Source organism: Thalassophryne amazonica, chromosome 5 (assembly GCF_902500255.1).
Source record: "Thalassophryne amazonica chromosome 5, fThaAma1.1, whole genome shotgun sequence".
Classification (NCBI taxonomy): domain Eukaryota; kingdom Metazoa; phylum Chordata; class Actinopteri; order Batrachoidiformes; family Batrachoididae; genus Thalassophryne; species Thalassophryne amazonica.
The window spans coordinates 102833689-102851793 of NC_047107.1; the positions used below are offsets into that span (position 1 = coordinate 102833689).

Here is an 18105-nt window from a genome sequence, read left to right on the forward strand (position 1 = left end):
AAAAACACTTTGGCAGTTGGAAATGGTGTCATTACATAGTTTGTCAGTAGAGGCCATTGCTTATAATGCTGTCAAGCGTGGCTGGGACCCCATCACCCCTTGGTCATATTAGCTACAAGAGACAGAGGAAAAGCAACCAGCTTCCATTCATTTTCAGTCAGAGTTTTACAGTGAGAAGACAAAATGTTATCACTATGCCAGTAGCTAGGTGGGACCAACATGGACAAGAAGCCTCTTTTATGCAAATGCTGAGTGATGTGAGAGCATTTTCCAATCCAAGTAAAGGTAGAATGATGAAAGGGTGACATATGTTGGTTGGTGGATGGTTGTATTCAGTTATTTATATATTATTTATAGCTCTTGGCTAAACTCTGCTTTACCTGCATTAATGGCAAATCTCCACCAGGTGGAGATATTGCTCCATTTCAATAAGTTTGAGCAGGCTAACACAAACCTGTTTATAATATTAATAGAAAAAGCTCCTATTTAAATGGTAAAACACCAAGACTCAATTACATTTCTTTGTCATAAAGGTTGTATGATGAAATCTTAGGAATCATTGCCATTTTTATGTATACATCTGCAGATATATCGTTATCACAAAAAAAAAGAGAAAAAATATTGTCCCTGATATTGGTATCATATTGGCTCCCCAAAAATGCTTATCACTCAGGCTCTAACATATATTCCAATATATGAGTATATTTGAGGTCTGGTCTTTCTGAGAAATGTCCTCCTTTGGACTCGGCTGATTCCCAGTGAGATATTTTGAAGCCAGAGAGTCCAAATCAATTAGCTTTTATGTTTCTGGACTGAGGATTGAATTTATCTCTATCCGCTCCCAGTTCATCCCACCACTTGCCACCTCCTTCTTCTTTCTTCTTGTTCTTCTTCTACCCAAATGGGAGCTATGAGATTTGATAGTATTTTAGCATTTTTTTTTTTTGTTTCAATTTTGTTTGTAAAATTAGAAATAACACCACAATAATTAAGATTTTTTTGTTGTTGTTGTTGTTTTGAGCAACAGATCCAGTGAAGTCACGTGATCCAGCTGATGAAATGAGAGAACTGGATGGATAATGTTTGTGGTGCTGTTGGTCCAACAAACAGAACTCATTGTTGATTTTAAACAACCAACCAAACATGAAATTCTTACTTTTAAACAAACTGTTTTATTGTAATACAGTTTAGAGAGAAACACGTTATTCATCCAGACATAAACAAACCGAACAATAGAAACAAACTTAATTTACACAGGCATTCTTCAGAAGGTCAGTGGTTTAGTATCCTGCACTAACGGAGGACGAGGGTGTGAAACTGGAACTTCTCTAATTTTGGCCTGCCCCGTATTTAACAACACAAGCATAAAAAAATTATTTCCACAGGAACTCAATTGAAAAAATTTTTTTGTTTGTTTGTTTTCAGCATCAACAACTTTGTATCAACAACACATAACATTCTCTTGTACCACATATAAGCACTGTATTCACATTTTGGAGGAAAAAAAAAGGAATCAGCCCATTTTGATTTATACTGAATAACAATAGGTCCTGCCTCAGATTCATCCAATGAAATCTTTTCTTTTCTCTGTTCAACTGTTTCAATGACAATACTGTGGCTGCAGCATGATGCCGAGGGACTCATATGATAATGGAAACGCTGCCACCATGTGGGCATTTGTTGGTTTTGTGGCTTGTGACTTCTGAAGTTGATTTGTGAAGAATGGACAGATGAAATGATGGAGGTGGGGAGATAAAATGACACTGGGACTATCAAGTTGCACAAAGACAAACAAAAGACAATGTTGGATGGAGATATCTGACATCTGAGGGGGGAAAAAAATCAAACGTACCCATACTGTACAAGGAATATAATTTATATGATAAACCAGTTGTACTGTTATAATATTTAGCAATTCTGGGCTAGAAAAAAAAAAATGCCCTGAACCTAAACACCACCACGTGCATCAAGTAAACAGTCGGTCTTTTCTGCAAAACCCCAAAACGTGGCTTCAGTGTGAAATGGTGAACTGTATTAATTAATGAGCACAACATTATGCCCAAGCTGCACACACACGAGCACACCCACGCACGCACGCACACAAACCTCCCGACAAATGCTGCAGTGGAAGAGAGCGTCAGGTGTGACAACCTTGTTTGTGGTCTTTGGTGCGCGAGTCGAAGCTGTGTGGACCTTTAGCATGCACGCGGGTTTCCACGCTGTCAGCATTTGTGCACAGCAGCATCACTGAGGGAAGTGGAAGTGGAATGGGAGGGAGGTGTGACTGTGTGCGTGATGGCAGCAGGGCTCTTGGCAGTGGCCTTTGGTAGCTGCAGGTGGTTTGGTGGCGCGGTTGAGGTGGTTGATGGGAAGTCCAGACAGAGTAGTAGCAGTGCCGTTGATGTTATTTGTTGGCGATTTGTACCATTTACGATCGTTTCCTCCTTCCCTCCAGGTTTCTAAAGTTGGACGGCCTAATTTTCATCTCTGCAAACTCGATGGAGTGCTCGTGACCTTTCCAGTGGAACCAGTTGACACCCTGGAAAGAAAGACATTGATGAATGAGGTGAGCAATCATAAAAACCTGAATCATACAAATCAAATGTAATGTAAATGATCACTGTGTACAGTAAACTATGCGTCCATTCATTTTCCAACTCTGGTCTTTGCCTCCTGGCTTTCCACCATCTGTCACTGTGAACAAGTCAAGTCTGGGAGTATGTGCTGGTGGCACACTTCAGCTGGAAGTTGAAGTGTGTTGGAACCACCTCATATCCTGGATGGCAGCCACCCAGGCAGACAACCAGCCCACTTCCACATCTCTAAAATAGCCATCCTTCTGCCCCAACCAGGTGAAACTCTGCACTCAGGCACTTCCATGCTGGATGATCCTGTGCACCAGCATGGACTCCCAAAATTTCCTGTATATTCGTATTGTCAACTGTGTCTGTAGCATAGCCAAAGCAGTGGGTCACCCCTTTGGAGGCCTGGGTGATATATCGATTTTATCGATTAATTCGAGTATTTTGTTGCGGACGATTTAAAAAAAATTTAAAATTCAAGTTTTTTCTCCTCTTGCTGCGGCGCACTTTTTTGTCCCCAGGATCTTCCATAGCTTCCCCCTCCCCGTCCCGTTTCCTTCACACAATAACAAATATGGAGAGCAAGTTTTGTCAGTGGTTTGGGATCTCTGCAACCGGCGTGGAACAAGTGACTGCACACTGAAAAGTTTGTCTAAAGGCCATTGCAACAAAACGCAGCTGCACAATAAACTTATTCCAGCATCTAAAACAGAGGCAGCCAGCTGCGTGGGAGAAATGCCACACTTTATGAGGGGAACAAGAGCACAAACTCCCGCTAGAAAGCAACTTAACTCTGGTGGAATCATTTACCCAAGTACGGCTATACTAAAATACGAAATGGAGCCTAATAATCACGAAATGGGGGTAAAAAGTAACGAAATGGAGCAGACTGACTCCAAATATGATTAAATATGATTCAATTAATTACTTTACTTTTAAGCGAATGAGCGAAACGGGGGTTAAACGTAGCGAAATGGAGCAGACTGACTCCAAATATGATTCAATTAAGTACTTTTCAGGTTTTTTTTAGCTAAATTGGATGAAATGGGGACTGATAATAACAAAATGGAGCCAACTGACCCATTAATTGAAGTTTCATCTCTCGAACGCCACATGGTGCACCTTGCCCCTACTACATGTACTGAGCATATCTCACCAAAAAAAACAAAAAACAAAAGCTAAACAAATAAAAGTAATTATTTGGAGTCAGTCTGGTTCACTCTGCTCCATTTTGTTACATTTTACCCCATTTTGTGATTATCAGAACCCCATTTCGTATTTTAGCATGGCCCGTTTTTGATAAAATAAAAGCAAAACTTGCTTTGAGTTAATGTTCTCTTTAAAAAAAAAAAAAACAAGTTGGGGGAGGGGAATCAGAAAAAATTGAAAGTCCAATTTTTTTTTCTGAAAAAAATCAGAGATCTTATTTTTAAAATTAGAGTTTTTCCTTAACACTGTTGCCTGTGTGCTTGCTCTGGGGGTTGGTAAGACCTTACTTGTGTGAAGCGCCTTGAGGCAGCTTTGTTGTGATTTGGCGCTATATAAATTAAAGCAATAATTACACATAGAGAAACATGCCATATGGTCAACATGTTGAAGCTGATGCTCCCTCACAATGATGCTTCTCATCCTCATCCAATATCCTCTCAGGCACGCTCAGAGGATATTGTCTCACTCCTCACATATCCTCGATAAAGAATATGAACTCTTGCCTTCGGGTAGGCAGCATAGAGTTCCGAAATTTAAGATTTAAGATGAACCGTTTTATAAAGTCATTTGTGCCGGCGTCTCAAAGGATCAAAGGATTCAAGGATTCAAAAGAATTTTATTGTCATATGCACAAAGGAACATGTTCCCTGCACAATGAATTGTGTTTACTGCATTTAACCCATCCTAATTGCCAGTTAGGATCAGAAGTCGCCTTTAGGCGCCTGGGGACCAGCTCCAGATGTATACCCTGCCTTGTCTATCAGACTTCTGAATAAGATTGTGTAAGTCGGCAGAACTGTGTGATGGCTCCATGGTTCTTATGGGTATGAGGAGTGTGCAATATGTGGGGTGGAGTGTCTGTTATATTTTCAGTTTGTTGTGTCATATTTATATTCATATTTATGTGGGGTATTTATATTGGATGGGGTTTTTATTGATTTTATTGTGTTTTTTATTGTTTTTGTCGTAGATTTTATACACTATATGAGTCCAAGATGAATTTCCCTTTTTGGGATAAAAAAGCATATCGTATCATATCCCAGTCTCCCTCAGTAACTGCTCATTTGATATCAAGTCATTCCAGTGGTACCCAACGATCCTCAGAAGAAATGTAGTACCAAAGACATCCAGTCATCACCTTAGGTCCAAGTGTCCAAGTCTCACAACCACACAGTAAAACAGGTGGCACCAGAACCCTCAAGAGAAGTGATCTCCTTTGATTCAATAAGGATGACCATCTTGATTGTGAATATGGGACTACAGTTGTGCTCAAAAGTTTACATACTCTGACAGAATTTTTTTTGTTTGTTTTTTTGGCCATTTTGCAGATAATATGAATGATAACACAAAAACATTTATTGTCACTCATGGTTAGTGTTTGGGTGAAGCCAATTATTGTCAAACAATTTACTCTTTTTAAATCATAATGACAACAGAAACAACCCAAATGACCCTGATCAAAAGTTTACATACCCCTATTCTTAATACCGTGTATTGACAGCTTGGAGTCTTTTGTGGTCGTTGTGGACGAGGCTCTCTGATGGTAAAACTGCCACTGAATATGTCTTGCACTTTATTAACATCAATTATGAAGAAATACAAACATTATGGCACTCTGTGGTAACTCTGCATGGAGTAGACAGTTCACAGAAACAGAGTGACTGTGCAAGAAGGAAAAGAGTGAGGAAAGCCACCAAGACACCCAGACAACCTAGAAGAAGTTACAGGCTTCTGTGACTGGAGAAACTGTGCACAGTGAAAGCTTTGCATTTTGGAACTCAGCTGTACCTTGCTGTGGCTGTTGTCTCCATATCGGCCCATCAGGTTGACACGGTGGCAGTTTTTATACCAGAAGGCTCCCTTGTAGGACAGTGCACAGTTGGTGACAGCGATGTCATTGTCATGGTCATAAGTGGAGAATGGACGTCCGTGGTGGTAGGTCATTGAGTCACCTAAAAAGAAAGCCAGCAGGGGGAGACTCAGCTCATTGAACCACCGTGTAGTTTCTGTTCAGGTTTTTTCAAATGGTTAGATTTGAAGAAACCTGAAGAAATCTACATTTGAAAGACGTATCCTGGTCTCATCGCTCATGATGAGACCAGGATAGATGAAAACTGGAAGGGAACTCGTTAATGGACTAATTTTCACAGCTCTTGGTGCAGATCCTGGATAAAACAACACAGCAAGGAAGCTTTACTTTTATATTGTGAGATAAGACTCATAAATGTATTTTCACTGGTTTGTGAGTAAACCTCATAACCACAGCTTAGAACGGTAGACAATACCACGTCTCTACACAATAAATTTTGCAGAGTAAAATACACTCTGCAGGAGTATTTAATTCAACTTCAAATAGTGTTAAGGGGTGGTGGCCAAGTGGTTAATGTGCTTGGTTTCAGTTAAGAAGGTTCCGGGTTCAAATCCCACCCCTGCCACATTTCTCCATGTAATGTGGAGTTACGAAGGGCATCCGGCATAAAACTTGTGCCAATTCAACATGCAGATCCACCTTGGATTTGCTGTGGCGACCCCAAGTGCAAACAAGGGAGCAGCCGAAGGGACTTACATGTATCATATGCATTGCCTCAATTTAGCAATTCCATGAGGCTACATCCATCAATTGAGCAATCTATTTCACAACTCTAGCTGGTCATAACTCAGAAACCATTCTTATCTATAAAAAAGAGCTCTACAGAAAAAAAAAAAACTTTTGGGAACCACTGCCTTGTAACGTGCTACTAAATATTGTATTGCGATTTTTTTCAATAAAGTTTTTGGATTGTAGTATCAATAATAGTACTGTTAAGTGTTGGTACGAAAAAATGGTAAATAGTAAATGGACTGCATTTATATAGAGCTTTTCCATCTGCATCAGATACTCAAAGCGCTTTACAATAATGCCTCACATTCACCCCAATGTCAGGGGTGAATGTGAAAAATCCCAATAACACTCATTTGTACAAACACTGGGAGTTGTAAAATTAACTCACAATTCTAAAATCAATGAGAACCTTTGGCCAAAATTTTTCTGGCTTCAAAATCCCATGTTTGGCTGTGGGTTAGAGACACAAGCTTCACCTGCAGTCCCGCTGTATCCTCCTACGTGGACTTTGTAACGAGTGCGAGGCTCCGAAACGGAGAACTTGTCGTACTGAGCGTAGGCAGCTTCTCCTTTATCTCTGAGGTCGACCCGGAGCTCATACTGACCCCCTGCTGTGATCTTATGTAGGCTGGTCAGACCTGAGTGACAAATGACATCGTTAAATCACAGCAGTGATATAAGGTGATTTTAACAAAGTTTTCCATTTTTAAAAGATGGTGCAATGATGAAAAATAAGTAAACTTTAATCTTACATTTTAATTATTAAAACAGTAGCATGAACATGTGTTTCAAGACATCCATTGAATTGATTTTCATTATTTTGTTCCAATTTACTTTTTTTTTTTAAACAGAATGTATATTGCTGATATGTGAGTGTGAAATTACCAAGCCAGAATTCATCATTCATGTCACCAAAACCACCAGTGTAGTTCTTCCAGTTGCGGAAAAACTCTACTTTACCACTTTGGCGTCGGAGGAAAACCTAAAAGAATAATAAAAAAAACACACACACACACATTTTACAACACACACACACACTCCAATAAATGATCAATAAAGATCTGATGAAAATAAACCTGAGAAATACCACTTTAATCTTTTAAAGTATGCAGACAAGAAAACGTATTTCCAAGCTTTTACAATTTTATATGACTTTTTTCCATCTTAATTTTATGAAGCAACTAGACTTCTTGTCTTCATGAGATTTCATCACTTAAGCATCTTGAATGAATGGAAACAACAACAACAAAAGATCAGCAATAAAATATTTCATTAAAGTAACTTCAGGGCATTAGACTGAAAGAAATTAGGTTCAGTGGAGCCAAAAATCACCAAATAATTGAATCAACAAAAATACCACAACTGATCACCTGAAGAAATGGAGCAAGTGTGCACACACACTTTGCACACATCCAAAGCACACGTGTTGCTCTGTGTCCTGAGAAATACTCTTTCTGGTACTGCTGCTTATTTATTAAATCTGTACCACCTCTGCACAGTCTCCACCTGTTGGGACTCTTTTGAATCATATCGACATTCCCTGTGTGAGCTATAAAGTCTGCTAATGTCAGCAGTAAGGCATGAGAGTATTACATACCATAAAACGCATGGATTTTTTGCATAAGAAACAAAAAAAGCTTTATTAAAAACCATCGTGGAGACACATTGAAGAAAAAAAATCCTGCTCTGTCTTCAATGTCGGTTTTTCCCTTTTTACACGCTGTTTGAGCTCGTCAGTTGATGCATAGTTTACACACACACACACACACACACACACACACACACACACACACACACACACACACACACACACACACACACACACACACACACACACACACACACACACACACACTCACACAAAGCCCTGCCTGTTGCCATGGCTAAACAAAAGCTGACAGAGCCACTGGACCATAAATCAAATCTTCTGCTAATCTACTATTGAATGAAAGTCCATTTAAAGTCCTTCCACAAGTGAAGACATAGGGAAGTGGGAAAACAGCTGCATGTTAACCCAAAGGCTATCATGCAATTTGTTGGATTTTCCTTTGGATTGTCAGCCTAGTTTCTTCTGGAGAAGACAAGCTTTCTGTTTATATCCACACATTGCCATTTTGTTGAGTAATATTAATTATAACATGTCACAAACAAGACTTAAAGGGTGTCAGGTGTTAAAAGTGGACATTGTGTGTGTGTCCAAGTCTTACTATCCATCCGCCTCCATCGGTGGTCATGTCGCAGTAGACCTGGAGGGGCTGGTTTTCATCCCCAGCCAGGTAGATGGTGTAAAGACCTGACGAGGTGTCACCATTCAGCAGAGTCTGGGAACAGTCCCTGGGGTGTCTGTACAGCACACCAGCTACACAAAAACAACAACAAGCACACACAATTCAACAAAGTGAACTAGACAGACTGGATACTGAGCGTTCCATAAACAGTAACAACAAAGATATTGAAAAAAGAGAACAGCTGAACAAACATAAAAAAGCATTACAGTTGGTAAAACCTGAATGAATTAAGTTGTTTAAACTTAAGTTTGTAAGTTAAAGTTGATCTAACTTGCTAATTTAAGTTTAAACAACTTAATTCATTCATGTTTTACCATTTTTTTTTCAGTGTGGTTTGTAGTCTGTAAAATGCAATGAGTGAAAGAGCAAGTTTGTCCCAAACAGTTTGTTACAAAGATAACTCAAGAAGAAGAAATGGTTTCATTTTAGAAGTCATCAAATGAAAAGACAAACTGATGAAACACTGAAAAAAGTGATACTTTGGATCAACTTTAAAAAATTGATGTAATTTGTTACAGCTAATTTTTTTAGTTTCTCACAAAGTATATTTATGATTTTGTAAAGCGATTCCAGCAGATTTAAACCGGAAACCACAATTTTCCATTAGACCAATGTAAATAAGTACTTTGAATGAAGTGCACTGTTTCACTTTTTTCAGTGAATGTGGCAAACCTTGGTACATCTGATGTAAGATACCATGTGATTTATCATCACATGCATGGAAATTAAGAGAAGGTGTGGTTGAAGTAACATGTAGCTTAACATGAGCATGTTTGCCCGTTTCTTTCACCTGGGAAGAGCTTATGGAGTCATGAGGTCACTGGACAGAGGAACTTGGCGATGCCAATAGATTTGCAGGAGAATGAAGGATCAAGTCTTTTTGGTCTTGGTTCTATCTTAGGGCCCTGTCCCACTGGCGTTTAGGAGGATTTGCGGATGGAATGCGCACAAAAGTGGCCCACATCCGCCAAACAACCGCAATAACCGTGTAACATTCCTGTATGAGTCGGCCGCCATCCGAACACGTCCGTGATCATCCGCAGAGGCACGCATGTCCGCAGCCAGGATTTTTGAGCGGCTCAAAAATCCTGCTGCGGATGAGATCCTCATCACTGCCTGAACACATACTGAAGACATACGCAGGACATACACAACCAAAGCGCCGCATATCCCCTGTCATCCGCTGATATCCGCAACCGACGGGTTGGCGCGGCTTGGCGGCGGACCGGGACAGCGTGCAAAACAGATATGACGCGTGCCCAGCACAGCCACATCACGGTCGCAAATGGTATGTCGCGCATGCAGACAGAGTGGGCACAGATGAAGCGAGTGCATCACGGCCGCTGTGCCCCTCATAGGGGCGCCTCTGCGGTCGCCTTCGCTTCTGTTCCCTGTTATATCTGCTTTTCTTCCTCATCTATTCGCTGTCATTTCCACCCACCTTTGTTGCGGACGCTCAGCTTTTGTCTCCTCATTTCATGCGCAAATCCTCCTAAACGCCAGTGGGACAGGGTTAGGGTTACTTATGGTTGTGAGACCTGGGCACTAACCAGTGACCTAAGGCAATGACAGGATGTGATTGGGATTACGTTTCTTCAGATTATCCTTGGTACCTAAAAGAGACTAAGATGAGGCGTATCAGTTGCATTGTGAGGGAGCATCAGCTTCAACATTTTGGCCATGTGGCATGTTTGTCTGTGCATAATCCACCACACAGGCGTCTGAGTGTTAAGGACCCCAGTGACTGCAGAACGCCAAGGGAGCACCCACAGTTCACTTTGCCACGGCAAAAAGATGGCTATTTTAGAGATGTGGGGATGGACTAGATGTCTGAATGAGTTATTGGCTTCCAGAACCCAAGGCGGTTCCGTGGTGTCGTGGATGTGGCATGGCACGACACCAGTGCATGCTCCCAGATGTGCCTTGAGAATCATTCTTGAATGTACAGTATGTGAACTGGGACAAACTCAAGTTTATTCTTTTTCCCCGATGTCAAAATTAGGGCATTTCAGCTGCCATACAACTGTGCAAAATTTGTACTTTTTATTTTTTGTCTCCTGTGGTGTAGACAGACTTGGGGAGTAACGGAATACATGTAACGGCGTTATGTAATTAGGATACAAAAAAAAAAAGGTAACTGTATTCCGCTACAGTTACAGAAAAAAGATGTATTCAGATTACAGGTATATTTAGTAAAAATGGGGATTAGTTCGCAGGATTACAATTTTAATGCATTTTATGATATTATCTGTATATAATATATTTTTTTTCTTTGAAATGAAAACGTCCCTTCATGGACAGCGACATGACGTCTCCTAACCGGGCAAAATATTGATGAAGTACCCGGATGTTAATGCATTTTCAATGGAGATCCACGACTGAACACTCAGAAAAATGCTCGCAAAATATGTTAAAATGCCATTTTGACCTGGATATCGAGCCAGTAAAATTAAATGACATTAAATTATGACAGGAAAGTATTAAACTTACTCTGACACACACACATTCCCAAATATTAGTGCTGAAAGTTACATGGATCAGATGTTAAGTTACGCTGCTAGGCTGAGCTGCTACTGTGTTCAACGCAGCGCGGCTCCTAAAACCATTACAATACATTTATATATACACAGTCACTTGCCCAGTTCCGGCTCATTGCCACTCAGCACGAATAAGCTAATACTTGGTACCAATGGAAAGATTGATGTTTTGTCTACAAACGACCACAAGCTCGACCGGATCCAGCCATCCTTGTGATCAGCAGAGGAATCAAAACATCCCGGTGTCTGTGGTGTGCGCACGTTTTCTGACTCACTCATTCCTGCAAGTTTGAAAGTAATGATCTCTAAAATGTAGCAAAGGTGAGTTAGCCATTCTGTGTTTTTGGTTGTAGAGTGGGAAAATACTTACTTACTTGGGTAGAAAATGTCAGTGTGTTATGTCTTGCTGTTTAATTGCTGCACGCATTTATCTGACGTGAAAATTTGCCGGTTGTGGATCACTGAAGTAGCAGCCTCGTGTCAGTACTTGTGAGCCATGTGGACTTTTGGGGGTCATCTCAACATCACGAATGGGCATGAATGTGGGGGCTTTTACTTTTTAATTCGGGAGAAATCTCACCTCCACACTTCATTTTTTGCTTGTAAAAACGTATAACAGTGCCTTTCAAAACTAAGTTAATTCTCATTTAATAAGTATAATTTCTATCATTTTATGTTCAAAACACATTCTTGGGCACAGTGTGTATCATTCTGTATTAGAAGGGCTCCAGACAGATGCCAGGAATGACCCCAAAGTGACACAGTGTCGTGATCCAGAACCGGCAAAAGTGATCCATTTCTGGCAAATGTTTGCACCACACATAATGTGGCTTCACACTTTAAGTAGACTTTTTCAACTAAATAACATCCAAATACCCAATACAACAATACACAATTAAAGGACATTCAGTTGCATTATGGCTCCGTATAGCGGGACTTTAAAAAAGGTGATCCGAAACTGGGCAACTGTCTGTATTATATTTTTACACAATTATCCTTTATTGACCGAGTTTCATTCATGAAGTCAGTGGTGTGTGTACACATCTCTATGTGTGGGTGTGACTGTGAGCGGCACAGCGTGGGTCATTATAATCTCATTATTTTAAGGTGCAAATTAAAAAAAAATCCCCAGTCTTGTCGAACAATTTTAATCACTAACAGCAAGTATTTTAACTAGACATTGGTCTAGCAGTGGAAAATATCAACTAGACATAAGTGAAGAGTTAATGGTCCGTGTCATCGGGCGACACAGGTACGGCAGGAAACATACAGCTGTTTATCATCCAAATATCACGGACAAAGTGACAAGAAGAACCAAAACCACTTACTTATGGAAGGAAATATTGTCTCCCTTGTTCCTCCGTTTGTGGCTTTGCCAACATGCACAGCTTTCCGGCATATTCCACCTGTTTCTTGAACTTCTATGCACGCAAATCACTAACTTGCCCGGAATTAAAATGGCGATCACGCCTCCTTACTGACAGGATTTACTTAACGGTTTTCATAATGCTTTTGTTCTTATTTTGAAAGTTCAATAAGTGGACTGATATGTTAAACATGGTCCGAATGCCATGTGAAAGACTAAAGTAAGATAATTTTATGTTTACTGAACAAGTAGTAGACTTTTTTTTTGTTTTGTATATTGTTCTGCAAGCCACTTTTAATTACAAATTCATTATCCTTCATTTATTTGGCATTTTTTGTTGAAAATTTAGCAGGTGAACACTGGGTGTGTTTAAAACAATATTGTGGTGCTCTTAATTCATAATGTGAAGTAAAACAGAGCATGCCATGTAAAAGAAACAGTTTTATTTTTGCTTAATAAACTGTACTATGTGGTCAAGACTATTTCTATTTAGTTTCTTTTGTCTGTATTAGCATACTTGATATTGAGTAATCCAGAAGTATTTGAAAGTAATCAAATTACATTACTTTAATATTATGGTACTTGGATTACGTTACTGACTACATTTTTCAACAGGTAATTAGTAACTGTCTCAGAATACATTTTTAAAGTAACCCTGCCAACCCTGGGTGTAGATTTAGGAGAAGTGTTAGTGTTTAATTTTTCTCAAACGCATAAAAAGTTTAGAAATTTGAAGTGTTGGTTCACTTCCGAGCCAACACTTTGTGATAAGAATTCTGCTGTGCAATCAAGCTATAGTTTGATGGGTGACCAGCAGAACACTAAATTGAGTTCAAATTGCAGCGAGAGTGCATGGTAAGTGTGAGTTAGGCATGCTATGGTTGTTAGAGATGTTAGGAGAGCAGGTACGTTCAGAAAAGCTGGGTTTTCAAGAGCTTCTTGAAAGTAGAGAGGGATGCAGGTCAAATTTTGGATCATTTCTTATTTGCGAACTGTGTGGAACATATATACACAGAGTATTAATTTGCAGCTGGTTGGCAGTGTACTGCTATATTATCAGTGAAGCCATCTGTCTTCTCTGGGACATCGAAGTCCCAGTTTCCACAAAAACATTAAAATGTTATTTTGGCACGACCTCATTCATGCTCATATGTTGGTGCTTCTACTCCGTAACATCGAAGTCCCAGTTTCCACAAAAACATTAAAATGTTATTTTGGCACGACCTCATTCATGCTCATATGTTGGTGCTTCTACTCTTTTTGTTGTGTGTCCTGGACTAAATTAAAATTCTAAACCAGTGCACAAAACAGATATTTCAGTGAAAAGAAAAATTCTTAGTCTTTTATGTGCTTGTCGGGGCTCATTCCAGAGCAACTGGTAGGCTTCAGTGGTCCTGTTTATTTATTATGTCCACCAATGATGTAATAAAATCATCTCCGCTTATTTACTTATTTGTCTGTCTGTGATGAAATTTTCACCACAGATAGATATTAGGTCATGGAAGACTCCATTAAATTTAGGAGGTGATCCAGATCTGGATTCTAGATCAAAATGTCACTTTATGACTTCCAGTAATGGCCGCCAGCATGACAGTCACGCTTAACCCTGCTCCGATATATTTTTGACTACAAAATCCTGTTGCAGTTCATAGACTTGTGATTTAAACAGCAAAGAAGGATATTTATTGTGGAGGGAAAATGCCGAATACGCAGATGAGCAAAGAAAAAGGGAAAACAACAACATAGTCAAAGGTATCGGACTTTGGAAAGCATTTGGAGCAAAGACACGGCTGGCTGGCTGGCTGGCTGGCTGGCTGGCTGGCTGGCTGGCTGGCTATCTGTCTATCTGTCTATCTGTCTATCTATCTATCTATCTATCTATCTACCTACCTACCTACCTATCTATCAGATCAAAGAAGACGGTGGTCCAGCGTCCAGGATATTATAGGTGGTCAGAGTTGACTTCTGTTTTATTTTGTAAGAAAGTACCAGATGTTTCTTTGGGGAAGTTTGACCTAAACACAGGCCAGATGTTTGTTTTTGCTTTTCACATCTTCCCTGCTATAATATTTATTTTCAGGTCAGGCCATCGTTTTCAGGTCTGTGCTTAATAATTTTCAAAAGCAGGTATTTTATAATTTTTTATATAAGAGCAGGGGGAAAGGTATTATGTTTTTTGGACTTTTTTTTTACATCTTTATTTTGTAATAATCATATCAGAAGCCTCGGGGAACTGATCCAAGATCTATCCCTGAAGGTTAAGGGAAGCGACATAGACCCGGGAAGGACTACTTAAAGTGTGGAATGAGGTTGTTTTTTTATATTCAGTGTGTGTGGAGTTCTGTTCTGTGGTTAAAAAAAAAAAACAACAAAAAAAATCACTTTATATAGGCTTTGAAGGATTACATCAAAACTACTTCACGGATTGTCACCAAATTTGCACCACAGATAGGTATTAGGGCATGGAAGACTCCACTGAATTTTGGAGGTGATCCAGATCTGCATTCCGGATCAAGATTTTAATTTGTAATGCTTCACTTTGTCATACATCAAAACTACTTAACGGATTTTCACCAAATTTTCACCACACACTGGTGTTAGGCCTTGGAAGAACTCCATTACATTTGGGAGGTGATCTGGATCTGGATCCAGATTCTGGATCAGGATTTCACTTTGCAGACGTTTAAGGATTACGTCAAAACTACTTCACGGATTATCACCAAATTTGTACCACAGATAGATATTAGGTCATGGAAGACTCCTCTAAATTTTGGAGGTGATCCGTATCCAGATTATGGATCAGCATTTTAATTTGTAATGCTTTACTTTGTTGTATTTTGAGGATTACATCAAAACTACTTAATGGATTTTCACCAAATTTTCACCATACATTGGTGTTAGGCATTGGAAGACTCCATTAAATTTTGGAGGTGATCTGGATCCAGATCCGGATTCTGGCTCAGGATTTCACTTTGTAGACTTTTAAGGATTATGTCAAAAACTACTTCATGGTTACAACATCACGATTTTGTTTCAGCTTCTGGATCAGTATGAAATTCTTGCACTGTGTTGTGGAATCCGGATCCAGGTTAGGGCCCCTTCATACATAACATGATTGAAACCGACTGGTACACGAAGGAGGAATCGCATGCCACTTGTGAAAAATCGGAGCTGCTTCAAACGCCTGATACAGCTGTCACCACAACCATTTGCACACACCAGCAGCCGAAAGACAGCTACTACCCTGCAAGTGCCCATTCGACTCCTCTCAGCAGGTGTCGGACAAATTCCAGGTCCCACACATGAACATCCAATACCTATCGCTGGGCACTTAGAAAAGGCGTTGCTATTCGCGCTCCTGGCATGATAGTGGCGTGCAGATGACTACTTACGAGCCCCCCCATGCACACACCATGAGCCAACATTGTGGCTGAGTGCGATCGCTGTCCAGTGCAGTGTGCAGCTGGAACAGCTGACCGCTGTGTACTGCAAGTCAGCTAATCACATGAGGACCGGCCAACGTTTGAAATTAATGAGCCAGCTGGGCAGGCTGATGTTACTTCTACCATGTAAATTGTAGTTTACATGACAGACAGAAAGAGTGGAAATTAAATAAAACAAATAAGGGAAAAGGCGTGAACTCATTCATATGTCATCACTTTGCTCATACGAGGTCTGTTAGAAAACTATCCGACCTTTTTATTTTTTGCAAAAACCATATGGATTTGAATCACGTGTGATTGCATCAGCCAAGCTTGAACCTTCGTGCGCATGCGTGAGTTTTTTCACGCCTGTCGGTTGCGTCATTCACCTGTGAGCACGCTTTGTGGGAGGAGTGGTCCAGCCCCCTCGGCAGATTTTCATTGTCAGGAAAATGGCTGAGTGACTGCCACTTTTCTGCATCAAAATTTTTTCAGAAACTGTGAGAGACAGCCAGGTTGAAACCATTCGGAAAATTCAGATGGGCATCACACAGATTAAGGAGTGTTACAGCCAGTTTAAAGACGGAGCACAATGGTAGAGGGCGCGCGGCGCTCCGAGCGGCGATCGACAGGCTGAAACGACCAGATCATTTCCAAAGTGAAGGCTGTGTTGATCCGGGACGTCGTCTGACTACCAGAGAAATTGCAAGAGAGGTGGACATAGCACTTTTTTGGCACATTACACTGTTACAGGAGTTTTTGTAATGAAAGACGTGCAGCGGAATTCGCACGTCAGGACAGAGCCACGTAATGGCGCAGAACAAAAAGCACTTCCGTGTTGGAAGTCTCACGGTACATGCCCAGCTCTTACACCATTCGGAAGATTCAGACGGCTTTGGGTGGCTTTTCAGTCGAGTGAGTATCCGAGAAACTGTCGAAGATCTGGGCATGTCACATGTCCTGTGAGACCAACACGGAGGTGCTTTCGTTCCGCGCCATTAGCGGCTCCGTGGCGAATTCCTCCGCTCCTGTTTTCATGACAAAATCTCCTTCAACAGTGGAATGTGCCGGAAAAGTGCTATGTCCACCTTTTCTGCCATTTCTCTGGTAGTCAGACGACGTCCCGGATCAACACAGCATTCAGTTTGGAAATGATCTGGTCGTTTCAGCCTGTTGATCGCCGCTCGGAGCGCGGTGCGCCCTCTGCCATTGTGTGCCGTTGTGTTACAGTCGGTTTAAGGCTGTAACACTCCTTAATCTGTGTGATGCCCATAAAATCGTCCCTGAAAGCCATCTGAATTTTCCGAATGGTTTCCACCTGGCTGTCTCTCACAGTTTCTAGAAAAATTTGATGCAGCACTGCTCCAGCCGTTCAGACATTTTCCTCACAATGAAAATCCAACAAGGGGGAGGACCAGTGCTCACTCAAAGCCTGCTCACAGGCGAATGACGCAACCAACAGGCGTGAAAAAACTCACGCATCAATCAATATCTATCTATCTATCTATCTATCTATCTATCTATCTATCTATCTATCTATCTATCTATCTATCTATCTATCTACCTACCTACCTACCTACCTACCTACCTACCTACCTACCTACCTACCTATCTATCAGATCAAAGAAGACGGTGGTCCAGCGTCCAGGATATTATAGGTGGTCAGAGTTGACTTCTGTTTTATTTTGTAAGAAAGTACCAGATGTTTCTTTGGGGAAGTTTGACCTAAACACAGGCCAGATGTTTGTTTTTGCTTTTCACATCTTCCCTGCTATAATATTTATTTTCAGGTCAGGCCATCGTTTTCAGGTCTGTGCTTAATAATTTTCAAAAGCAGGTATTTTATAATTTTTTATATAAGAGCAGGGGGAAAGGTATTATGTTTTTTGGACTTTTTTTTTTACATCTTTATTTTGTAATAATCATATCAGAAGCCTCGGGGAACTGATCCAAGATCTATCCCTGAAGGTTAAGGGAAGCGACATAGACCCGGGAAGGACTACTTAAAGTGTGGAATGAGGTTGTTTTTTTATATTCAGTGTGTGTGGAGTTCTGTTCTGTGGTTAAAAAAAAAAAAACAACAAAAAAAAATCACTTTA

At 40.4% G+C, this 18105-nt stretch overlaps 1 protein-coding gene across 2 annotated transcripts in view; it reads right to left on the reverse strand.

The window, feature by feature from the left end:
• Positions 1-1152: 1152 nt before the first annotated feature.
• The window catches only part of tnc (tenascin C), a 131460-nt gene continuing 114507 nt past the window's right edge, over positions 1153-18105 (reverse strand). For both annotated transcript variants that reach the window (XM_034171005.1, XM_034171004.1), the window contains 5 exons: positions 8601-8752; positions 7279-7375; positions 6870-7031; positions 5580-5743; positions 1153-2539 (listed from right to left, as the gene is read on the reverse strand). In XM_034171005.1, the coding sequence (XP_034026896.1) occupies positions 2429-2539; positions 5580-5743; positions 6870-7031; positions 7279-7375; positions 8601-8752 (686 nt within the window). In that variant the 3' untranslated portion in view covers positions 1153-2428. The remainder of the gene's footprint in view (positions 2540-5579; positions 5744-6869; positions 7032-7278; positions 7376-8600; positions 8753-18105) is intronic.